This window comes from Copadichromis virginalis, linkage group LG5 (genome assembly GCF_057382275.1).
Source record: "Copadichromis virginalis isolate Kocher_CV1m ecotype Utaka linkage group LG5, C_Virginalis_male_GT1.1, whole genome shotgun sequence".
In the NCBI taxonomy this organism is placed as follows: Eukaryota; Metazoa; Chordata; class Actinopteri; order Cichliformes; family Cichlidae; genus Copadichromis; species Copadichromis virginalis.
Window position 1 is genome coordinate 18,378,719 of NC_140622.1, and position 26,989 is coordinate 18,405,707.

Genomic DNA, 26,989 nt, shown 5'->3' on the forward strand with positions numbered 1-26,989 from the left:
GAGCCATCTCCGAGGGAATCAGCAACATGCTGACACTCACGACAAATTACCAAGCTAAAGGCCTGAATACAATAGAAAAACTTTACTCCAAGTGCTGCTTGATCGGTTTGTTTGGTGCGCAACCATTATTTAATAATAACAGACATCCTATTGGCCACTCACAGAAGCTATGCAATGATTTGAGTCACTGCGACAGAGCACGCGGTGACTCAAATCAGTAATGTATTTGTATTGGTAACCCCTAACCCCAATACAAATACATACATTGTTTTTCAGAATTCTGTGGGAAAAAAGTCATGAACCAAAAACATGTTTTTGTAGTCCTGATCGCTTTCCAAGCAAAAGTTCAGAATTATGAGGTTAAAGACAGAATAATGAGGAAAAAAGTAAAGTTGCGTACACTAGAGATGGGCGCGTTACTGTAATCCAATTACTTTTTTCAAGTAACAAGTAATATAAGGATTACTGTTGCAAAAAAAGTAATTAGATTACTGTTACGTTCCCATAAGCATGCTGCTTTACTGCATTACTAAACCGTGATTTTGTTTGTGAGAGTGTCTCATGACAATGACGTAAGCGCATTTGACATCCGTGGCAGCAAAAGGCATGTGTAGATCAACAATAGATAATATAAAGTGCAGGCGAGAGTACGATCATGTAGCGTTAAAAGTGTGGAAGTACTTAAATAAGTTTGATTCCGTAAAAAGTGACAAAAACATTACCGTCCGCTGTACACTGTAAGAAAACTTATTTCTACAGCTATAGATTTAAGAGCGACAGGACTGTGCTGCTGAATCTTTGATTTCATTTATTTTTGCTGTGTTTTACTTGTATCTATTTGAAAGAATGAGTGTAAACACAAAAAAACCATTTTATTTTATATAAAATAATTTGAACCAGAAATTGGTTTAAATTTCTTCAAGTCAAAGACTGTTCCATATTTTTGTTTAATGCAATGTGCATAAAATAAAAGATTAAAACTAATAAAAAAAATTTATTTTCATGTCATTCAATTTTATATGTTGGATTGTGCAGAAAAGAAGACTTGGGCTGAAATGTTTATTGCATTATTAACAGTGTTGGATACAGTTACTTGAAAAAAGTAATCAGTAACTAATTACTGATTACTTTCCCAAAACAGTAATCCCGTTACTTTACTGATTACTTATTTTCAAAAGTAATTAATTACTTAGTTACTTAGTTACTTTTTAAAAACACGATTTACAACCTGAAGAGGTGATAAAGCGATAGATCTTTCAGCCCAATTCTACTTTTTCTGCATAATCCATCATACAAAATGTAATCAAATGGAAAAGTATCTTTTTTAACTTGTTTTATCAGTTTTAATCTTTTAACTTTATGCATCAAGCAAAAATAAAATTATATGCACCATTCTCTGACTTGAATAAATTAGTTTAACATTTAAACCTATTTTCTACACATTCCAGCACATAAAATAAAATATTTTTTGTGTTTACACTCAGTCTTTCAAATAGATGCAAGTAAAACACAGCAGAAAATAAATAAAATCAAAGACTCAGTGTGTCACAACGGGACTGAACGGACTCACGCGCAGGCTCTAGGTCTTGAAAGCACAAGAGTCTTTATTATGATGCACCAGGTGATTATTTACAAAAGTGAGGGGAAAGCCGGGCTCCGGGGGTCCACACACGAACGGGAAAGACACGCACACTCTCCGTCCACTCCTCCTCACACTCCACTCACTCGGGTAACACAGAGGTAGGTCCAGGGAATCTGTACACAGAGACACGAATGGGTAGTTAGGTAAATCGCTATGAAACACTTCTGAAGTCATTGAGCTGGGGTTACACTGACGAGGGTCGGCAACGGTCCAGCGACGAGAAACACAGGGCTGCCGTCTTATAAAGGAGCTGGATCACTCGTGATGAGCCACAGGTGCGTGGGCCAAGGGCAGGAGCCCGCAGGTAAGCTCCGCCCAGGCAGAGGGAGGAGGGAAAGAGGGGAAAGGAGAGAGCAGGAAAAAAATTAAAAAAGGAATACAAAACATATGTAGCCGTACTGAGCCGACCGGGTAGGCACAGGGACCCTGACACAGTGGTCCTTTTGCTCTGTTTTCACCTGTAAAGCAGGACTATGGTAGGCGGAGGTTTACCCTGGTGCAGGTGCGCCGCGGTCAGTTGAAGAATCCCCGAGTTTCTCTGTGAATTTCACATTACGTCGTTGCGCACTCGGTGCTTGTTTAGGGGTTTTTTTCGCTGTAAAAAGAAGTTTTCTGTCCACGCACGATGGACACTAATGTTTTTGTCACTTTTTATGGAATCAAACTCAAAGGTCAGTACTTCCACGCTTTAAACGCTGCACGCTCATACTCTCTCCCACAATCGATATGTGATCCATTGTTGATCTGCACACAGCTGTTGTCACTCGCTTACGTCACTGTCGTGAGACATTCTCGCAAAAAAATCACGGTTTTAGTAACGCAGTAACGCAGCGTTCCTACAGGAAAGTAACGGTAATCTAATTACCGTTTTTGCAATAGTAATCCCTTACTTTACTAGTTACTTGAAAAAAGTAATCAGATTACAGTAATGCCTTACTTGTAAGGCGTTACTGCTCATCTCTGATTATTAAGTATTCAGGTTGTATGTCATGTTTTTAAAAAGTAACTAAGTAATAAGTAACTAATTACTTTTGAAAATTAGTCATCAGTAATGTAACAGAATAACTTTTTTTGGAGAAGTAATTAGTAGTAAGTAACAAATTACTTTTTTCAAGTAACTTGAAGAACACTGGTGTACACACTGGTCACCATGTGGTGACCAAAGACGACTTCCAGTGACACGGGTGAAATAACCGCTTGTAATGTAACCCGGCAGGACCCAAGCTCTGAAGCAACCACCAACAGAAGTGAAGAATACCATTAACTGAAATATCACCTGGTAGGAAATACATTAGAAGGTTACCAAGGCAATCAAAGCCTGGAACATCCATGAGGAACTGGCTGTCAGCTGCATTTCCTCAATATTTTGATTATTTAGAGACCCAAAAAAACCCCTGTGACCTGTCCAGTATGTACCTTACAATTTGCCTATGGCAGCTTGAATAGGTTCCAGTCTAGCCCATAAGCCCCCATTGGATAAACGGAAGGAAATGGATGGTTGGCTGGAAATCGATGAATGGATGAAGAAATTCTGCTAAACGTCTAGCAGAATATGACGTGATGACAGTTTATATCAAAAAGGTTAAGGGGCAGCTTTACTAAACCTGATGTTTTCTACAAGCCTCAGCCTGTCTTCACTACATAGAAGCAAACATCCGCTTGATTAGTTCCAGCTGTCAAATGAAGGGATAGCGAGGGGTGACCGGTAGCCACCCAAACAAAGAGTTATGCTTGATAGTAGCTACACTCATAATCATAGAACTGTGGTTACATACAGTAACCACACATTTTCTGGCAGAATGTTTTTGTTGGAATTATTTATCTACTTCCATGGCATCCACGCAGACACATTTCAGCTCACCAAGACCGCACTGAATTCCAGTTATCTTATAAACTTTCTGCAAAAAATTATATATAAACCTAGAGTGACAATGTAACTATTGATCGGTAGATGAATGAGGAGCTGGCTAAATATGTTGAACTTTCTGAATTACTGCTAGAAACGCACAAGAGAGATTTTGTCAGCTTACTCAGCTGTCAGGGTCAACTTGATAAATGGTATCATGAAAGAGAGCAGAGACTATGCACGGCCCTGTGTTGTCTCTGCAAAAAAAAGAGGTTTGCAGGACAGGTCCCTCCTGCACAAACTGTATAGCAGTCACACTAGCTCTCTCAGTTCAGCAAATGTTTCATTCATCTCATTCATGTCAGGTGAAAACATGCAAATAATATGTGTTACTGACAAGCAACCTTCAATATTGCCTCAGCACAATTACATCTCACTGCAAACTGTTTCTACATGTAAACTGGGTTTTTAAAATACTTAGTGTCTGACTAGGACTGCTTAGGTTAAAGTGTTGTAGACATGGCATCATATCTGTTTTGCATTAAATAAAGGTAATTAAAGACTGAAATCAAATGAGAGAGATGTTTAGGCAGAGCTGAACAGATTTTGAAAGAGCACTCATGAGTGTTTAGATGTTCAAAGATAAGTGGGGGGATTAAGTGCATGGTTGTGTTTATGAACACTGCATAATTCACTGGTAAATTGGATGCAGTTGCTGGATGTTTTGTGTGACACATTTGCTTGCTGATATTATTAACCAGTCATAAGAGTTATCTGAAAGTTTCCTAAAGCATGTAACATTCATTTATGAGGAGTGAAACCAGAAATGCAGGAAGCAATAAAAAAAAAAAGATAGTAAAACATACATGGATGAGTGGGAAAGAAGCAAATACAATATGTAGATACAGTAAAGCCGTGACAACAAATAGTGAATGGGTTGGCACCGCTTTCTAGAGGCTTCGCTAAGTTTGTTGTTTCTTTTGTTTTGCCCTTTTCTGTCTTCTCTTTATGTGCCAAACAATACCTTTATCTTTGTCTTTTATTTTATCACCTCTCATTGTTCGTGACCACAGTAGCATGGCAGTCAAGTTTGCTGCTGCGGCATGTTAAGAACAAAACACGGTTCATTCTCTAGTCTCTGTGGCACACCAGTCTTTCAACTGGATGGGACAACACCGTGTGAAAGCACTGTTAATGAACAACAAGTAACAAAAGAGAGTGCTGTGGTTTTTACAAATCAGTAATCAAATGAGGCAAGGCATGAATTGAATGAAGCTTTCTTTTAAGGTGGTGTGCAGAGAGGAGAAGCTGGTAAATAGTGAGGCAAATACCAACTTAGCAATGTGTTTGTCACATATCAGGTTGTATTTAGTCAAGATATTTCTCTGAAAGACAAGAGGAGCTGTTTTGTTAACATTAGCACAAGTTGTACATGTCTTTGTTAGTTTAATATTCACATCACTGTGGTTCGTGACTGTTATTCTAGATATAATTAGCTTAAGACATTCACAAGTTGAACCCTTAAAAAAAGAATTATTCCCTGCTGCACTCTCCTCTCAAGTATTTTAACATCCCGCACCAAAAGTGCAACAGAAACTTCATTTAGCTGCACTAAATGAAACTGACATCAGATTTGTTAGCACTTTGAAAGAAACGTAAAATGGGATGTGCCCCTTCCCGTCAGCGTCTTTATGAGATGTGCTTATGATGCTTCGTAATGCCTTATGAGCCGCACTTCAGGCGAAGTGTCGCTACTTTGTTCTTTTCTCAGATGTGTCACGTTAATGAGAAGCGTCAGGTTCCATCAAGCAGAAGAGGACAGGTCCACATTACAGATGCATACATCACTGCTCTCATTTCAATGTAATAACACCTGTCAGGCCCGATGATGGGGGAGCAATGATGGCTTAGTCTCAGAGCAATACGCCCACGCTCTCATGCATGTTGTCACACATGTGCTGATACGCACATAAAATAATCAAATAAACAAAACACATGTTTTTGTTATTATTATTTAGAGGATCAAGGGAATGGCGAGCGTTTCGTGTTTAGGCGTATTCATCTGCCCGTCGCATATCATATTAGCTTTGAAAGCCTGAGTGTTGTCCAACTCCATTATGATCACATATTCAGTCTGTAACGGTGATTATATTTTGTATTGCTCTCTGAGTAAGCAGGGCAAGGGATAAACTACTGGTGTGGTACTGGCGACAGTTTTATAGTCACAAAATCCTAAAAAACAAAAGCAAGCTGTTGAGGACTCACCAGTGGGTTGCACCAATTAGATGGCATGGGTTTAACTTTAACTTCCAAACACTGTGCATTGAACAGTGTTTCGGGAAGTTTGTTTTGTGATAAGGAATCTTTGTGTTAAGGATTACACAGTGCTTCACAACTCTGCTCTTTATAATTTTCAGTAGCATCCATAGACTTTAACTATAATTGCAGTGCATTCCATAGTTTAGAGGCCACAGCCTCCTTTAGTCCCCTTTAGTTTTCACACGTCATCACATGGAAACAAGCCTAAATAAAATTCTGACATGCACGTCATTGTTGTACTGTCACATAAATGCTGGACTGATTGGCGACAGCTACACAAAATGTGCAACCCCTTTTTCTTTTTCAAATCAGGTTTTATTTGCACCAGTAGCGTTTATTAAGAGCCTAGCAAATGACACTGGCTGTGGGACTTTAGTTTTGCTAAGGTTTCGAACTGATACACAGAGTAGGAGTAACAAATACTTAAATAAGAGAATTTAAGAGGCCTAAAAGACATATTTGTGATGACTGCAAACTAATTTGTTCAGCAGAGGGGCTTAATAAATATATGGTTGCAATCTGTATCAGCATATGATTGCCAACGAGCAGCTAATGTGTGGTCAAATGGAAAAATGCTAAACTTTTTTTAGCAAAGTTTGAGAGAGATGTAAAAAAGTAATTGGCTTCTGCTTCATTTAAAGTTTTATTTTGATTGTTTGACTTTGTTGCCAAAGTTCTTAATGGGCCTTTGGTAGACATGTCTCGCAGTGCTCTCACAGCGCACTCTTTTCGACTGAGTAATTAAAAATCTCAGAGTCATTCTTGTAGGATTTTTAAAATTAATTCAGGACAGCCCAGCTGTGGTATACCACCCAACCAATATGCTGCTTCCAAGTTCTGGAAGAGGACTGGAACTTTTAAGTAACAGTTGTACTTAAAAAGTAACATAGCAGGCAGGATCACTCTGTGAAAGACACAGTCCAGTTAGAATTGCTTTTTTAATGAGCATACCTTGGTTTGCTCTTTGGTGTGCTTTCCATCACTGGAAACATTTATTATAAATGTTTTTTTTTTTTAACAAACAAGGAAAAGCAGTGATCTAAGACTCCAACAAGTAAACGGCAAGTTTAATAATGTGCACACATTTCAAGTGGTATTAGCTGTCTCCGCCATGTGTTTAAAAAATCGTCAAATCATCATATGCTTCATTATTAAACGATCAGATCTTGCTGCGGTAAGCTGAAATGAAGTAAATGGAATAAAACAGAGTTGGTTTGCTAATGGACTTCGTACTGTGGCACATTGCTTCATAACAGTCATTCAATGCTTGATGCTGTCACGGGTTTTAAGCTTTTAAACAGGCTGTATGCACCAGGAAATAAAACCTCCTTCAGAAACATCAGAAACCAGTAAAATGTGTGCAGCACTCCCTAGAAGAGTGGTAATGCATGCACACTCACACCTCGCACACATAAGCAGAAGCATACAGCCGGAGCAGTAGAACAAGACATTACCATAAATTCATTAGAGTGGTTGGGCAGCATTTATAAACATGCAGAGATGTTGTTTACAATGTCTGACTGGATGGATTACATGTCCACACAGCCTAGTGTAGGAAATACTCCCAGTATACTCACTGTTTACACTGGAGGAGAGAGGGAAGAAAGAGAGAGAAAGGGGTTTGAGTACATCGCTCCACGAGGTCCCTGAGTGGCATGTTTTACAGAGCGAAATAAACATCCAATAAAATAAACACCCCCTCAGCTGTGCACCGCTGCACACTGCTGCCATGTTCTGCACTGAGACAGCACAAAGTGACCTTTGTGTGCATCTAAACGACATGTAGGTATACGTGCCTGGGTGTCCACAGGTGGGAGAGGAGAGTACATTCGAGTACAAAACCAAAATGTTTATTAATCCATAAAAAAAACAGACAAAGAGTCTGTTAGTATTAATGCACTAATGTGGTGCAGAAATATAAAGGTAGACTGACTTTTATTAAATAAAGGTATTGATTTTATTTAAAATAAATAAATGACTTCACCGATGAATTGGTTTATCCAGGGGGCCTGGGGCCATTCTGTGTGGAGTTTGCATTTTCTCCCCGTGTCTCCGGATACTTTCTCCTAAAGACATGTATAGTATCTTTAGGACACTATAAGTGGTGATCCTAAACTGGCCGTAGATGTGAATGCGAGTGGTTGGCCATCTCTCTGTATTAGCCCTGCGACAGATTAGTAACTGCTGATGCTGAGCTTTGCTAGGGGCTCCTGGTAAGAGCAGGATTGAAGGTTATTACTGGTCTGATTCAGAAACTATAATGTGCCATTGTAACGCTTTTATGTGGATCAGAGAAATACTGCAAGCAGGTGTTGGTTCCACCTGCTGCTTCCAAAGTTTGTCCTAAACTCTGCAGTAAGCTAGTTTTCTTTTCTTTATGTGGCTGCTTTTTATATCTGAAATCTGAGTATGAATACAACGACACATACCGTGTGTACCATTATGCAAACACAAAACGCTGGAATAAATATCCCACAATGCAATGCAAAAAATGATGCAAATGAAAGACTGACAAAGGCAGCTCAGCTTTAACCAGTGACTCTTAGGTTTGAATGTAAGAAAAGTTTATAAAAGCAGTGTATTTGAGAAGATACTATACTTTATTTACACAAACGGATGCTGGGATTTAGTGCATATATTGAGCATATAGTACATAATATGGGATTTAGGACACATTGTGTGTCTATAGTAGAGCATGTGAGAAAGAGAGCACTTTACCTTTAAAGTTGTTTTGTATTTACTGACAGTTACTTGCTGTTGTGACTAGAGATGGCACGATACCACTTTTTTATGTCCGATACCGATACCGATATCATAAATTTGGATATCTGCCGATACCGATATGAATCCGATATAGTGTTTTTTAATCAACAAAACTGTTTTTTAAAATATCTTGCTGCATTTTGCAAGTCTGCAAGTTCATACTCAAGTTTAAAACAACAACTACACTAAAGCTATTCTGTTATACCTGTATACAAAAAAAATATTTCATAGTTCAGCAATACTGATCAATCTAATAAACTTAGACCTACACCATCCTCCCTATTCTGGTATTTTAAAGAGTACTTAGCGTAAATATTAAGCAACCTAACTAATAGGGTTCCAACTCCCAGCAACAACAAAAATAAATAAATAAAAAATAGGGAACCACCCCTCACGCTCCACCTCATGATGCTTAATCGACGTAATCAACCTTAATTTGATGCAGTGTGGAAAAAAAATGCACAGAAATCAATTCTTTTTCAAGAAATATTAAATAGATTCAACATCTTTCTTCAACAAAATTGCAGACTGCACAGATGGTACCTTCCCAAAGTAAAAAGTACTATAGCTTACTAGGGTATATATATTAGACTTAATAGTCACTATATACAGTAATTGACTTCTATTCATTTTACATCAAATTAAAACTTTGGGTGTCAGATAATTATTTATTAAAAGCTCGACATTTTAAATGAGAATAAGAAAGAAAAGTATGTCTTTGTGCCCCCTTTTCCCAGTTAATGCCCTATCGGCCCCCCTGGCTAAACTTTGCTAGATCCGCCCCTGCACAGTTACCAGCCGTCAGCTACGTAGAAAAAGATCCTGGAGTAGAAAGTAATATTAAATACATTCTAACAACAGCTGATCAAGCTTAAACATGCTGCTGTTGTTCAGCCGCTGGTTTCCTCTTTCTGGTGCAAAGTGGACCAAAAACAAACAAGAGAGACAGACTCGCGACAGAAAAGCCGATCAGCTGATCATTTAAGCAGTTTCACGATTGAAGTAGCAGCCGGAGAGCGAGAGGCAGTCGCTCGTTAAGCTTAACGTGGGAATGCTTTACAAACATTCAGAGATGGACTTACACACTTGCTTTACTTCTCTCGGGGATAACTTTGTCGGAGATGAAATGCCAGGTTGCTAGCGAAGCTCCAAATGCTATCCAGACCACCGACAGGTCCCGCATGCCACAGCCGCTCTATCACGTGACGCATACTGCTCCGACTGCTAACGTTCTGAGGTGAGTTACGGCGTGTTGCAAGTTTTGTGAGGTGCTTTCGTGATATTTAATGGATCGGATTACATTTTTTATTTTTCTCCGATATCCGATCCAGTAATTTAGGTCAGTATCGGACCGATACCGATACGTAATATCGGATCGGTCCATCTCTAGTTGTGACATTGTTTGTTTAATTAAAGCTTTTCCACTTAATTATTGACTGAATTGCATTTAAGACTGCACAAATAGTATGGGACCTTTACAGATGATTTCTATTGATCTGTGATAGCTTTTTTGCTAAAAGTCACTAAAATAAAACAGTTTTTTATGAATTACTGTCTGCACTGGCCTTGCCACTTGGTATGATAAACCATACGATAGCAAAGGGAGGCAGAATGGATTAGTAGAAAAAGTGATGAGAGTGTTGATGGAGCAAAAAAAAAAGACAAAGAGGAGATTTGTAGAAAAGAGGATGAATTTATTGCTCTTTAGAGAAGCGTATTTAGAGGAGACGCAAGGAGGAGGAAGGTGGTTGGGGTGGAGGAGAGGGAAATAAGACAGGTTGGACTATGAGAGCACACACAGACGCACTCTGTTTAATGTCTCGCTGACATTTCTGCTCTCCATCTCCTCCCCACCGACTCTCTCTCACTGGAAACGAATGGGCAGAGAGGAAAAGCCAGAGGAAAGAGAGAGGAAAAAGAGGAGATTCAACACTCTGCCTGCACTTCACTCAAGGTCACAAGCCCCAGACAAAGTCAAGGGTCAGGGTTCACGGGAGGGCCAGCCAATCAGGAGGTGGGCAAGTCTGAGCGAGATCAGGTTTCTCTGCCCAGGAGTCCCCCTGATGGTTCTGTCCAGACGCGGGGCGACTCGCTGGATCATCTTGTGCTTCTCAGTCTTTTCCATTCTTTGCCTTTTTGTCTTTTTGATACCGCTGTTTGTCTTTGGACTTGATTCTTGTTAAGACATATGACAAAGACAATGCATTGTAATGTGAAAAAACAAATGTGTACAGGGCAGTCCAGGGGCTACCTTATGGTTGACTCCCCGAGTCCTTGAGTAAATTCCTTCTGGATTGCATCACTCCATTAACCCAAGCAGTCAGCGCTTCATGTATACGCATGTATGTGTGTGTATGTGCATCACTGAGGCTTTCATTCACTGACACTGCTCTGTGTCTGGTGCTCATTTCATTGCTTTAAACCAAACCATCTGTGTATTCAGTGGGTGGAATATTCTCCACACATATTGCTGCCTAAACACCTCCCATCCACTGACCCAGTGCTAAATGGCGGTGTCCATATCAACAGATGAAAGATGTTAGCTACCAGCTTCCATGCTGACCTCATATTAATATATTAACTGTCAGCTGCTTTGCTTTTGTGCACCGCTCAAATTCAAAATCTGCTTTTCAGCTGGCCCTGATATATCAAAAATGCACCAGAACTAACAAAAGTCATCCTCTCTGTCCTTTATTGCCCCTTTACCAGTTGATAGTGCATGTCCCCACTCTTAGTGTACTTCTGTTTAAACAGTCCCTCAGAGATCTGACCGAGGCAGCTGGCTAGAGTCGTGGAGTGCGGTGCAGTGAGCAGCAGGGACAACAGGCAGGTATGCGGACTCCTGGCCAGGCCTGAAAACACTTCACTAACCTGATCAGCACCAAGACAAATAGAGAGGTGATTGCTTCCCCGTGGCCCATCTGGCTTCTCTTAAGGGAACTGGATGGGGGTGAGGGGGGAATGGTGGCAGCCATGTGTGTGCGCGTTCTCTTAAGACTGCCACTTTACATAGGGTATTTCAAACACACCACTGACTTGCCGACCAATTACAGCCAATCGGTGCTGTCGGTCTAACTGCTTTCAGCCGTCAATAAAAACATTTTGCTTGGGACAGCTTGAGCCTCTCTGGACTGAAGCCCGGCCCAAACAAACAGCTCACACGGAGTTCTGACTTTCCGAAACGGAAGCAGCAGAATTCTAGCACCGAGGAATAAAGTTCTGTGTAATTTAACAACGGAAATCAAGGGTAAGTTTAGTCCTGGAGAAGGAGGGGGGAGCAAGCTCACCAAGTAGGTGTGGGTGGCTGAGTATTACAGAAGGGGATGTTTGAACCCTCTGTAGGCAAGTGGATTCCTTCAGTCATCACAGCAGAGAGAAGTGCAAGGGGACCTCCTCAGTTTTCAGGGCACAGACTGAAACTGAACTGATGAAGTGAAATGCTTCAACCTTAAAGCTATCGCTGGGTCAAAGTTGGAGCAAGACGCTCAGCTCCACAACTGCGTGATGTCCATATCCCCACCTCCTGGTCACCCAGAGAACAGCAGGCAGATAAACTCTGAGGTCCTCGACAGTTCCACGGCATCAACTAAAACACGTTTATTCTAATAAAAGTCACTTTTTGTATCCGCTCAGCCATACATCTGCCTCTCACTTTCACTGTCTCTGTTCTCCATCTTCTTCTTTCTCTTTCTTTCTTTCAAAGCTAATAGTAAACAGAGATGCTGGGGGCTTGGAGCTGTCCAAACAGCAGGACAATAATAACTGTTTGTTGTCACCACGGATACATACTTTCATTACTGCCAACACACACCAGAGCATCTGGCTTCTGTTAACTGTAACCCAGCTTCTCACAAACATTTGATGTTGTGTGTGTGTGTGTGTGTGTGTGTGTGTGTGTGTGTGTGTGTGTGTGTGTGAGCGCGCAGTGGACACAGTTATCTCCAATTTAAATAGATTGCCAGACTCTCAAATCGTCATCCCCTTCAGTACACCCACACACACACTCAGGTTTCTGGATGATAATGAATGGACATATATTCTATATGAGAGTGGGGAACCCTAAAGTTGTTGCCACCTGCAAATTACACTGCAGCACTCAATGAGTTAATATTGTGTTCACTCCGCTCAGTTTGTGTGTCTGTGCAGGCACATGCATTTGCGCATGCGTGTGAGTGAGTTTGTGTATGCACACGCGTGTACAAGGGCTGAGGAATGCCCTTCCCGGTTAGAGAGTGGGGGCCCAAGCTGGGGGCTTTAGAGAGGAGCCCAGAGTGTGTGTGTCTGTGTGTGTGTGTTTGAGTTCAGTCAGAGCTTAGCAAGGGGCCCTGTGTTTTGTTCTGTTCCACATCAATGGGACGTCAAGCCGGGTTTGGGCCTGACAGCACCCGGATTAAAGGTTTTCTACCAGACACTCTCTACCCCTCCCCCGACACACACACACACACACACACACACACGCACGCGTGCGCACACACAAACACACAATGGGCTGAAAGAACACAGTCTTAACTCTTGGAGTACTAAATTGCAATTTGCAGGCAGCTACAGCCAGCAGGACAAGCCCTCCCATTAATGAGGAAAGGGGTTAAGAAATGTGTGTGTGTGTGTGTGTGTGTGTGTGTGTGTGTGTGTGTGTGTGTGTGTGTGTGTGTGTGTGTATTCTGCAACAACTGGGCATAAGGAAAACTAAAAACATCACTACACTAAAAAAACCAAAAGAAAACACATCTCCAGATTTAGCTTAGATTGTTAATAACCTCGTAGTTGACTTTGATCCAGAACCTCCTCGGCTATTCACAGTTTTCTTTAGGATGCCAAACAACTAAATTTGTCATTAATTAATTACAGCCATTAAGTCCTATCAAGAATATTTTATCATTTCTTTTTTTATTCATACAGAAACTGATGTTGGGGGAGGCAGGTGATGCCTTCACAGACCTTCAAATCAGTTAAAATATAGAAAAACTGCATAGAAGGAAACAGAAGGCAGGTGTACAAGGGAAAAAATGTAAGAATGATGCATGTAAGTACACACAGAGGCCAGGCCAACACAAGGACAAATTACAAAACTGGCACTGAAAAGAAAAGCAAATACAGCCCAACACTTTAAAGGCAGTGTTCCTGTTCTAGGTCTGGTCACCTTCATCAGTGGCTTTGCAAACAAACAGTCACTGAAGATACAATTTCAAAGACGAGGTGAGTAAATACACATGCACGCACACACACAGACACACGGATAAACTGCACACACATACACAAATGCGCGCACTCAATTTTGCACAAAATGAATCTATTCAGTGTCTGCCGAGGTCGTAGAGCAAACAATGATGCTTCAGCTATTCAGAGCTGTGATCATGAGGAATGCAACATGTCCACTTAAACATAGTAATATCCATTCTATTGAAATTAAAATTGAAAACTGAATGTAACATGCTGACACTGACCTGAAAGACAAGTTCATAAATTCATAATTTGTCAGATTTTTAAAGAAACATTAGTCTAAAGGTTCTTTTTCTCCTGCCTGAAAACCAATTAAATGCTATTTAGTTTTAGAAATAAAAAAATCTGAGGTTAAATGAAGGGGTTTTTGCTTCATTATGCTAATATCTATTTACATGTTAGATAGACACTGGCTGTACTCATTTGGACACAAAATGTTATTTAGTGCAACTTTCTCAGCTCTACTGGGGCGGTGAGATGGAGAGTCGAAAAAGAGGAGTAAAGACAAGCAAGGGTAAGAAGCTGTAGCTAGTGCTTTTTTTTTTTGCCCCTCTGGCTTTGAACACCCAGCGGTTCATGCCTCCACCGGACATTCAGCTGACAATAAACACCTTTGATGCTGACTGCTGTTGGGCTGTAAAGTTCCTACTAAACCCCTACGGTCTGGGTGTTGGGGAACACATCCAAGCCGACCGCCTCAGATCCCCCATGACTTAATTAGTGCTCTCTGATTCTCCGCATTAGTTTACTGTATAGGAACAACTTTTATCCTTAACTGTAATCAGCTTGCCCAGAAGAATAGAACACAATAAGAAGCCTGTTTGAAGTTTTCTTTGTGTTATCTCTAGCACTTCAACAAAAGCCCAGTGCAGCTTGCCGAGAGTATAATCTTGGGCCAGTAGGCAGCCCAGTTGTTGAAAACCTGCACTGTTGCACATGCCACCTGCAGTTCCTTTTCCCCAGACTAAGCTTGGAAAAGCAATTGTTTTTATTATGCCTTAATCATAAAACGAGTGTTCTCAAGCTCAGGGGCTGATTAGTTCCTAAAGGATGTGTTTTTGTGGATAGGTAATCATAGCCCATCACACACACACACACACGCACACAGACAAAAATCGATTTTCTTAAATTATTTAAGAACTCAAGCAGCCTGCCTACCAGTCTCATGAAAGTTTCCTCCCCTAAAGTGAATAAATTCAGCCATTTATTACCATTTGCCCTCCTCGCCCACTGAAGAAAGATTTTTTTGTGTGTGATGAATTCTTGAGGTGTCATTAATATGCATAATCAAGCAAAGCTGGACATTAGTCTAGCCTTTTAGGTCTGCTATCAAGAGATGACCATGACAGACTGCAGCGCTATAATATAATATTATAAAATATTCTGCTCCCACTGATGATCAAGGTGACCGCTAATTTGATGGCAGTCCTCTTCATCTGTCCTAGCCAGTGCAATTATGACATTTGCTTGGAGTGTCTGAATGTAAAATTATTTATTCCATGTGAAAAGGGCAGTAACTCAGTCTTTTTACACTGACGACCTTTCTGAAAAATAAGCTGGTGGTTTTTGCGCAGAGAGAAATCTGTCTTCTTCTTTTTTTTTATTACAGATTACACAACCTGTTAATGAGAAATCAGATTCTGTTTTGTTTTGGGGAGTTTAAATTAAGAATCTATGAGATTTGTCCTTTAGGTTCTTTTTTCCCTGCATCCTCCAAATACAATAACTCCAGCACCAGTGTGGCAAGTCAGCCAAAGTTAGTGATGGTGTCTTTATTCTAAAATGGTTCTTTTATCGGGCTGTCCCTCTACCCATGTGGGCTAATGATGGCCTCTATTTATGGTACAACTGCGCCATCTAGTGTCAAAAACCAAATTTTTATACTTTTCTTTTTAAGTAGACGTACAACACTGATGAGCAACTCCTTTATGGATTGTTTGGAGATGATAGCCTTTCTTAATGTTCTACAGTAAACACTGTCAATCAATGCAAGGAAGCAATTAGCTGTTCTTTTTGTACAGGAACCAGCAACAATCAAACAGTCTGTGGAAAACATGCAAAGATGTTTATACACCGATCAGGCGTAATATTAGGACCACCTGCCTAACACCTGGCTGGTTCCCCCTATTGCTGCCAAAACAGCTCTGACCCATCAAGGCATGGACTCTGCTAGACAGCTGAAGGTGTCCTGTGGTGTCTGGCACAAAGATCTTAGCAGCAGATCCTTTAATTCCTATAAGTTGCTGTTCCTGTAAGTGGAGCCTGCATGGATCGGATTTGCTTGTCCAGCTCATCCCACAGATGCTCGATTGGATCGAGATGTGGGGAAACTGGAAGCCGAGTCAACATCTCAAACTAATTGCTGTGTAGGCTACACATCCTATAGCATTAAAAAATATATAAAACACAAAGAAATAAAGCAAAATGAAAACAAATAAGAACAAAAAAACGGTCCCTGTGAGCTAACATTTGACAACAGCGGGATGGAAAAACTAAACTTCCATTTAACAGAAAGAGTTCTTTGAGCTCAGATTGTCCCCAGTCTATGGGCAGCACACAGAGCATTGAGTCTTTTTGAGTATGATGCTAAAGGCTTGGCACACTAGTTTTGGGCAGTTTCTCACAATCTTCTTTGCAGAATCTCTTGAGCTCCATCCCGAATGATGAGGAACATCTGTGCACATCCGTTTTCAGATATGTCTACCACTCAAGTATGTTCACAGAGTGGGCCTGAAGCTGCTCCTTTGTTATTTTGGCTTAGTGTCCTGCTGGAAGATGAAGCGTCACCTCAGTCTGAGGTCCAGAGAGATCTGGAGCAGGATATCTTCATGGATGCCTCTTTATGTTGCTGCATTCATTGTTGCCTCAATCCTGACTAGTTGCCTCAATCCCAGTTCCTGCTGCCAGAAAACATCCCCACATCATGATGTTGTCACCACCATGCTTCACTGCAGGGATGATATTGGGCAGGTTATGAACAGTGCCTGGTTTCCTCCAGGCATGACACTTGGCATTCAGACCAAAGACTCTAATCTTTGTTTCATCAGTCCAAAGAATTTTGTTTCTCATGGTAGGAGAGTCCTTCAGGTGCCTTTTGGAAAACTAGTTTTACTGAGAAGTGACTACTCTGTCTGGCCACTCTGCCATACGGGCGTGATATGTTGTATATGTAGCAGTCAGGTTGGTCGGGCTGTCAGCTCCAGGAAGAGTCCTGGTGAGTTCTAATTTCTTCAGTTTATGGATGATGGAGGCCACTGCGTTCACTGGGACCTTCAGTGCAGTAGAAACTTTTCTGTACCCTTCCCTAGATCTGTGCCTTGATATAATTCCTTGGACTTCACGGCTTGGTTTATACTGTGACATGATCAGTCAGCTATGGGACCTTATATAAACAGGTGTGTGCCTTTCCAAATCATGTTCAATCAACTGGATTTACCACAGGTGGAGTTTTAGAAAAGTCTAGCAGATGATCAGTGGAAACAGATCAACTGAACACACCTGAACTAGCGTTTGAGTGTCCTGGCAACAACAATGCTTTATTTCTGTATAATATAGCATGTACCCTGACTGATCTGTGACCATGCAGTCCCATACATAACAAACTGAGACACAGTTTTGTTTTGTTTTTTAATGCATTTACAAGAATTTCAAGCAAACTTTTTTCATTTAGTCACTACAGGGTTGTGTGTAGAATTTTGAGGTAAAAATGAATTCAATCCATCTTGAATCAGGCTGCAACGTGACAAAATGTGGAACAAATGAAGCACTGTGGATACTTTCTGTTTAACAGCAGCAATTTTAACCCTCACAGGTGCAATATGGTGGAGAAAACCCCGAGGAGGTTAGTGTTAAAATGATGGAGCCGGTCATCCACAGACTCTGCTGTTATATTGGATATCATAGCAATGGCCTCCATAAATACAGTAGCGTGTTCATTGAAATGCCTCTTTTTGATAGTTTTCTGTCTGGCTCTGGTGACTGAGGTGATCAGCCCATCAAAGAAAACACAAAAATGATTAGACAGGGCGTCATTCACCACAACATTAATAAAAGTAATACTAAGGTCATCACCATGAAATTATCATAACTGAATCAAAAGTACGTTTTTACAAAAACCTGTCCACCAACAAAACCAAAAAAAGGTTTTCCCTGAAGGACACCTCCGGCACTCCAGGTTTGATTTACAGTCGTTGTCTTAAAGATCAAAGAGATGACACCACATTATTGTATTTTTCCTCAGATTACCAAAATGATGCAGGAACAAAAATCTTATAGGTTCTCCCACTAATTAATCTAATACTCTCAGATTTTAATACTTAAAATAGGTAATGTTTTAAAAGAAAAGAAAGAGAGAAAAAAGAGTAACAAACAATAAAAGTGTGGTTTTAGTGTACTGCAAAAGAGGCCAGTCTGTACTCAAATAGAAATCATATGATGCTATTTATATTTACTGCCTGAAATGTCCACCATTGACAGCAGATCGTTTCTGTTGAAGTTTCTGTGGATGTTATTCCACCTTACATACAACAGAGGGAGCCACTGTGCTCTGTTTGAGAATTGTCCACCGAATCACCAGGTATGTGCTATCATATGCTTGGACAACTAAATGCTGGAGGTGTGTGATTGTGACGAAGTAGCTGCAGACGACTGCGCTGCAGTCAGATTTCCTCTATTTTATTTATTGGTACAGGCAGTAAATAAAAACACATATCTTTATCTTTCTTATACGAATACTTAAAGTATACCTATAGTACATATAGGTGTCAAACTCTGGCCCGCGGGCCAAATTTGGCCCACAGCCTAATTACATTTGGCCCGCGAAGCCATACCAAATTATTATTAGAGCTGGCCTACTGGTATTATACAGCTAATATATATATTGTTTAGTATTAAGCTTTTCTTGTCCCATATTCAGTTTTTCAGCAAAACTTGTTTGAATTTTGGCCCACTGTGTATTTGAGTTTGACACCCCTGCTATAGTAGGTTTACTCAATTAAGTTCTGGAGCGATCTAAAAAACAATCCTGATTTACCATTAAAAGAGAAAAAAAACAGATTTTGAACTGCAGTAATTATGATTGCTTTGTGGATTTGATTGAGCAACATGCTCTCTTTGTTCACCAGAGGCACTGAATATTTGAATGGAAGAAATTTTTCACAAGTCATAGCAGGAAGAACGGGACTAATTATGAAGATTAATTATGGCTTCACTTCCAAACTTTCTCAGAACTGTGGCTTACAGAGCATGAAAGCGATCGTTGCGCACAAACAGACATATTCAGCCCTGAAAACATGGCAGCGAACTCACGTTATAAGTAGCAAACCCATAGTTGGATACCACGGGGTTGCAAATGTCAGTTTTTTGCCACCACGAAACTCTCATTAAAGAAAGTTAGTTGGTATGAATGTGTTTGTTTTATCATCTGAAAGTTGTTCATGTGGGATGAAAATTTTAGAATTAGGGCTATCTGGTGTTTCCAGAAGTGTTTTCAATATTGAACTTTAACTTTCCTAAATTGATATTAGGACGATTTTTTGCACATTCATGAAAAATCACAATAAATCAAGATCAACACAGTGTCAACAGCAGTAAACCAAACCAACACTGTTAGACTTGCACTAGCCCGTTTTCCTGTAAACCTGGTTCTGCCTGATTAACCAGCTCAGCTGACACTTAGGCAAAGACAGAATATTGGATTTAATTTATCCACTATTTTTCTAAGAAATGAGACTACGCACTATTCATTTGCCCTGCTACACATTCATTCAGTCTTACAGATACCTGGAAGCTCTCCTGGAAAACTGGTCTCCCTTTGACTACTTTGTACTTCAAAAGTACAACAATGGTTTAGCAGATGGAGTCAAATTTAGATGCAACCTAACATTTGGACCTGTGGTGACATCTATGGTGGAGTTGTTTAAATTGCAGATAAGAATCGACAGCTTGAAACATTCTGCGAAGCGATAAACTCAAAGAAAGGGCAGACGCTGTGTGGGCATGGGCTGTAATGTATGCAGTTGCTACAAAAACATGTGAAAACAGGGCAAGGCACAAGAATCAGATATTTATATCGTTTTTTTTCTCTTTTTTTCACTACCTGAGTTGCCCAGTACTTGTCCCAACAGCAACAAAGAATGCTTCATATGAAGGCATGCAAAAACAAATTCCAAAACTTCAGGCAGACCGTTCCAGAAAAGAAGTGAGTCCCTCTGTGCTCTTGTGGAAGTTTACAGTTGCACACCCTGTACTACTAAAAACTGCAGACGAAAGGAGTTTTCCTTATTCCAGATATGCTCTCTTACTTGTATTCTTTCAAGGCAAATACTCTTTCTCTTTGTAGTTAAGATGTCTACTGGCATGCTTCTCCATCTTCTGGCGTAGTATCCCCATCACTGAAAAGAGCTCTCCTTACACTGTAAACTTTCCAAACAAAGGCTTTCTCCTTGACCTGTCTGTGGAGGAGATTTCACAGACTTCACAGGTAATAATAGGTGGAAAAAAATATTCTTTAGTTTCATGTTAGTTATGAATTTCATACCTTTGCACTGAGGTATAACATAAAACACAGCATTCAGATTTCGTATCGTGCTTGTTAAATAAAATAATTCACAGTCAAAACACAATTTGCTTTCCTCGTGATTATACAGGTTTTTGGGGGGTAAAAATATGCCATCGGTACAAGGGCGCTGACACCATCAAATGTATTCTAAGAATTAAGACTAAATCAACAAAGCAAATTATTAATTACAATAATTAGTTTTTAATTGCTTTTTGTTACAAAATGATCAAATTTAGTTACAGGTGATATTTCTTTTCTCATTTTTATGCAGTATTCAAGGTGTCGTGTCAGGTTGCATCCATATCCACAGCATGTCTCCAAAGTAAACAGCCTGTAGCATATTAACCCTCCTGCTGTCTTGAAGATATCCTCCTTTAATAATTTAATATTTAATAATAATTTGGAATGACACCAACTTATCTTGCTCTTCGCTTTTTTTCTGTCATTCACTTTAAAGATGGGGAAGCGCTCTGTTATGCACACATGGTGATGAACTTTGTGATTTGTGCCCATAGTTAAATATTCATTTGACAAATTCATTATCATAATCATGATAATCATATCAGCTGTGTGGATTGGAGAGACTTGGGGGATAGTGTTTTGATGATTATGATGATGAACATAGAAGAACAAGTACAATATTCCACTTTATAAAATTAATTATATTACGCTTTTTTTCACTATTGCAAAAGTCTTTTTCTCTGGTTTTAATGTGCACCAGTGTTTTAAAGGGTAATTCAAGACGGGCTCATACTAAATGATTTGTGAGTTTGTCAAAACATTCTGTAATAGAGCTCAAGTGAACAGACCATGAAATACATTTTATATGATAAATTTATGAGATAAGAAGCGGGATTAAAAATTCTGGCTGAAGCAGCCGGGATAGCATTGGGGTCTGTTGTCAGCAAATTAAAAATATGTGAAGAACTTGCAAGTCTTCCCTATAATTAAATGATACTCCAGGGATGCGGAGGATTTACGGAATATAAAACAGAGCAGAACGCTTTTTCTGGATCCTAACTGGGGTGTTCAGAGACATGGGATGGATTCCTGGCTCAATAAGATTAAAATGTGAAATGATAAAGCCAGTGGAGTCATCTGCTTAATTTGACAGAACAAATAAATAAGTAAAAGATGGGGTAAATAGCACAGTTGTTGCTGATTTGTCAGCTGCACATCCATTATGTGACTCTCCCTTTCCACCACATCCCAAAGGTGCTCAGTTGGATTGAAATCTGGACACTCTGGAGGCTGTTTGTGCAAAATGAACGCATTGTCATATTAAGAATCTAGTCTGAGATGATATGAGCTTTGTGACGCTGCATGTTATCCTACAGAAAGAAGCAATCAGACGATTTGTACAAAAACAAAAGACATCATCAGCAATAATGCTCAGTTGGTGCCAAGTAGTCCAAAATACTCCAAAAACATATCCCCCACAGTGACTCTACCATCGGAATTTTGCAGCAGAAATCAAGACTCATTAGACCAGAGAATGTTTCGCCAGTCTTCTATTGTCCTATACTGGTGAGCGCGTGGGATTTGTAGCTCATTTCCTGTTCTTAGCTGATGGAAGTGGCACCTGATGTGGTGTTCTGCTGCTGTAGCTATATCCTCTTCTGCATACCTCGGTTGTAACAACAGATCATTTGAGTTACTGTTGTCTAATATTCAGACAAGATCCCTGTGCCAACAACAGTCACTCCATATGCAAAGTCACTTGTATCACCTTTCTTCACTGATGCTCAGTTTGAACATGGTGCATTGAGTTGCTGTCTGTCTTGGCTAAACAGATGCTTGCATTTGCAGTTGAGCAGTATCTCTAATAAAGTGTCCACTTGTTATATACTCAAAAAAAACTGACAACAAAAAAAAAAAGTTTGGGGCAACTGAGAAACTTTGAAAAAAAAGAAAAACTTTATTAATTTAACAAGCATACAAAACAACAAATCATTTTCTTCAAACTATCAATGCAGTTTCAGTGCAATTCCAAAATATACATTTTCAGCAGGGCATGTTAATCAAAGTTATTCACATCCAGACACAGCCATTTAAATAGTTCTTCTGATTATCATTTGACAATTGTCCTAGCCAGAGGAAGCTCACGAGTAATACCTTCTTGAGGTAAAACTGCACACATTCAGTCTTTAAATGTACAAAACAAAGCACTACACAATTAAATATTAAATACAGAAACAGAGACATAAGTACTACAGCACAAAACAAAACAAGCAGTTGTAAACAAATTTTGTAAACAAAAAAACCCCAAAGTAAGTATGTGGTGATAGATATTTGGTTTGTGGATATAATAAATACCTAGCTGATGCACTGTATGGTATCCACACAGACAGTATTTGGTGTGAAAGTGTGACAGACTGTCAGTTATAATTTTTAAAATGTGGAAAATACAGAAAAAGTTTCCTCGTTTATGGGTGTATTTCCACAACTAAAGGCTATAGCATAGACAAACAGAGGCCAGTTAAACATTTTAAAAAGCTGCTTCCTTTCTTCTCCTCTTCCTTCACCTAAAAAGTGGGACATTCAACATTTGCTCATTTTTTCCTTTTTTAAAATAATGTTCACCGGCAACACAGGAAGTTGTCAATCACCCACAGAAACATTGTTACTTTAAGACAGGATCATAGTATTAGCAGGGCACAGCAGTGAAACAATAACAAGAGCTTAAGGATGGCACTGTGAAAAAGAGGCTTTGAGTTGAGTCTGTTGTGAATGGAGGATTTTGTAGCTTGCTGAGTAAATGGCCTGGTCACTCAGTGATGACAGGTTAATATACAGCAACAGCCCAGAGGTTACAGTTTAACAGAGGTTCATTTCAGTAAGGCTAAAATATTCAATTTTGGGAGCTTTGTAGCACTGGTTTAAGCATCATTTCAAACAGCTCACAAATAAAAAGTCAAAGGCTTTTCTATAAATCAGGCGCCACATGAAGTAATTATCTTTCTAGACTAGGAGGCAACCTGTAAGTTAAACACTGATATGTCCCATGATTCTTTGGAGTTCACTTTTTCCATCTCCTCAGTTGCTACAGGTATGCTGCTACATAAAAAGTGAACAGTTGTGCAACAGAAACAGAGCTAGGACACTCGCACCCATTTGAGCTCATGTTTTCACGATCTTGCTTCATGATCGGCATGCTTTTTTTAAATTGTCACAAATGTAAGCATTTGTTTATATTGAGCTATTTATTGTTTGAGCTCTGGGTGAATACTCCACTCAGCTGCTCCACAGGCTTGTGTGAAAGCACAACCCATTCATAGGTTAGTAAGTTAGTAAGGAACACTGCTACAGTCAGACTCGGCTGGGTGTTAAACACTTAAATGCTGCTATCACAAGTGCAGCAAACACTATGTCAGCATCTCAAAATCCACCAATGACAGAAGAGCAGATTGTAAGGTAACCTAAATTAAATATGCCCTTTACGACCAAGGAACATAAATAGATACATCACTCTGTAATTGTGCTATTTCTTCAATATGAGGGATTCAAAAAGAACTCAAAGTTTCAGTTAGCGCCTTTTCATTAATTTGACAGCATCTGAGCATGTTAGCTTTGTGCCTGAATGGGCACCCCGATAACTTTTAAGCAAAAGTCGTGACAGTAATTTTTCCAGGTAGAAAAAATTTGTGTCACATTCGACATGGCGTAAATCTGAATGCATGCCTCTGCTGCATCTGTGCGAGTTGAGTATCTCACGAGTTGATCCCAATAAGACAGAAAAGCTCTTTTTTTCTTTACGCGTCAATAGCTGCTGCCAATAATTCGACATATCACTCAAAATATTACAAACACACGTTTGTCTCTTTGTCAGTCCCCTTAGTATATCTTAATAAAACCTCGAGGAACATGAACGTAAAAGTCACCCATGTCTGAAGAACAGAATGCTGTCACTTTAACATTTTAATGTCCCATATCTGAAAAGGCCTCCAGAAAAATCTGATGGTGTTAATGGTGTGAAAAAGCAAAGCATTCACTGGTATGTACCATTAATTAATCACACCACACCCAACTTTTCATAAGGCTGATCAAAACAATGAGCTCTGAAAAGCAGAACACACTACATTATGGAGTGTAGCTGTCTGTTATTTTCAATTTAATTCAGCTGCATGTTTTTTTTTTGTTAAAATAATAGCACACAAATGTACAAAAATGAGAGAAAGACTGAAAAGAATGTGTGAATGTGCGTGTCTGTGCTTTTAACAGTGAAAAGTGATCAGGAAAGGCATGGTCACAGGTTAAAGGGTAATTAAAACACTCAATTACGAGCACCAAAAGCTTCCCCTGTACCGCTCTCTTTGGGTTTAAACCTTCCAGTATTTACAGCCACACCCCAAATCACTAATGTCAAGGCAGGTGTTCTCTGCCAGCTTATAGTGGGAAAACACCTGCTGTGACACCACTTTTTTTTTCCAGGTAGGGTCATAAGTGAACAATGGTTTAATCTTTCAGCCCACACAGAGTAGTACAGCAGGATTGCTGGTCCCATGTAACTGGGTGTTCATTTACCCTTTTGGTTCCTCTTCTTTTGTCTCATCCCAGCATGGATTATACACTTTTTTTCTTTTTTTAAATCTCCACCTCTCAAAAGCTGGCACTCCAGGTCTCTCACATTGTCCATATCCCACTCTACCTAATACACTCCTCCTCTGATGGGCTTTCTGATTCTTCATTCTCGCTGTCATCTAGCTCAGGAAGATCTCCCCAAAGGAGCAGATTAAGGCCTGCAGACACATGTGAAGGGGACTTATGAAGTCTTATGTACACATCTCATGGACTATGCAATTGCATAGCATTTCAGTTTTATCAAAGGTGAATTTATACTGACCCGTTGAATCCAGTCTGTTGAGAGTAGAAACAGCATCGCTATTGAACATCCAGAAGTGGCCGTTGTTACAGGAGAGCAGGCAGGGTTTGCAGGGGGCTACAACGTGATAGCCCACAACATTTCCACTAAAAGAGGGAGGGAGCGAGGATAAAGAAGAAACGTGAGTCAGCTATTTGCTGGGGGCACTTCTGAAAAGTGCCAACACTACTAGTGAGTTTCCATTATCTAACACATGTTTGTGTTTGCCCTGCGTACAATAACAAAAGCCCATGAACACAAATGAAACTCTATAAAGGTTCACTGTTTACTGTACTGTGCTGTAAATATGATTTAAAATTAATATGTGCAGACATAACTGGCAATGGCTTTAATATTTATTTAACTGACATTTTTAAGTAAAGACAAGTATTTTCCGGTATCATTTGATCACTTGTGCTAAAGTGTATAAATTGTAATGTTGCTTTTCAAGCACTACCTAATGTTTAGTATAGCAACAGGCTCAAAAATAAAATAATCAGCATATAAACTTACAGTTGACAGGCCCAACAATTTGTACAGATATGTGTACATATGCAACTACCTGTTTGGTGTCCTTCTTATGAATATCAACAGATTATGTTTCCAAAGTAAACACTGCAAAGACGAAAAGGAATAATATAATATAATATATACCATTTGAGACATGCGATGTCTCTCAGTTTGCATTTACAGCTTTCAGTGGAGTAGCAGCTGGCCACAAAGTCAACAGTTCTGCGGGGAGGGTTCGTGCAAGGAGACACAAACACACCCATTAAAGGACAAAAAAACAACAACACACACACTTATTTTATATTGTCATACAACAAACCCTATTAATTATAACGGCAGCTTGGCCAGAGCATTGTGTATCTCCTCCAATCGGTTAAGCAGACAGACATCACTTTGCCACAGTTTTGCCACTTGCCTTGGAAACCGACATAAACAAAAACTAGCAGCACTACTAAGAAAATTAGCTCTTACCTATTGGGAGGTATGTCAGTGGAAAACAGCTCGACCTCGGTGTCTGCAAGAAGCACTGCCTTCATGCCTCTCGTGCAGAGCAGGCTGTCACAAAATATGCAGTTCACCTGGGTCACACACTTGTTTTTAAAATTAGCGTTTGAAGTAGACATTGTTGTTTTGCTAAATGCGGACTTCGCCCTTTTTTTCACGTTCTTTCTGCCTCCGGACAGCAAACGCAGAAAGGGAAAAAAGAACCAGACACTGAGAATTCTCACTAACCGTTCACTTCGGTTTAATAAAGCTGTAAATTAACTTTGCAAGCGTCAACGCTAGCTCCAATGTCCTTGTGCAAACGTTAGCCTTTCCTAACGATATAACGGAAGGCAGCTAACGTTAGCTTGTGAAACGAACATACGAAGGGATATATATATATATATATTCTCGCGAAACCCGCTCTATATGTATAAAACAAGCTGTACTGTTAATTAATCCACGATATCGATGAACAACTGGCCTGTTTTCACGGCTTACTGGGCATCCATTCATGTACTTAACAGCTAACTAAATAGCTGTCAGCTTTGTTTACAACTTCCTGGTATTTAACGGGACTTCCTTAAACTATCTTTAAAAGACCCTATACGCTATTTTGATTGGATGTACACTTTATAGTAACCAACGCTATTGGTCAAATTCATTACGGATTCTGAATGCGATTGGGTAAAAATTCAACTTGACGAACCCTGATTCAAAATTCTGAAAAAAGCTGATTGGTGGACTTGAATGTCGTTCACGTGTGACCGTTTGACCAATCGTGGT

General features: G+C 39.8%; 1 protein-coding gene and 1 long non-coding RNA gene across 2 annotated transcripts; both read right to left on the bottom strand.

Annotated features, from left to right (window-relative positions):
* Positions 1-1,586: 1,586 nt before the first annotated feature.
* Positions 1,587-2,071, bottom strand: LOC146709427 (uncharacterized). Its single transcript, XR_014920644.1, has 2 exons — positions 1,837-2,071; positions 1,587-1,755 (listed from the first exon to the last, which is right to left on the bottom strand). It is a non-coding gene; the product is annotated as an uncharacterized LOC146709427 (long non-coding RNA).
* Positions 2,072-22,751: 20,680 nt separating this feature from the next.
* Positions 22,752-26,849, bottom strand: LOC146709428 (protein FAM72A). Its single transcript, XM_085456331.1, has 4 exons — positions 26,192-26,849; positions 25,865-25,942; positions 25,193-25,317; positions 22,752-25,088 (listed from the first exon to the last, which is right to left on the bottom strand). The coding sequence occupies exons 1-4, from the start codon at positions 26,341-26,343 to the stop codon at positions 24,994-24,996; spliced, it is 450 nt and encodes a 149-aa protein (XP_085312457.1). The 5' UTR covers positions 26,344-26,849; the 3' UTR covers positions 22,752-24,993.
* Between the last annotated feature and the right edge of the window lie 140 nt (positions 26,850-26,989).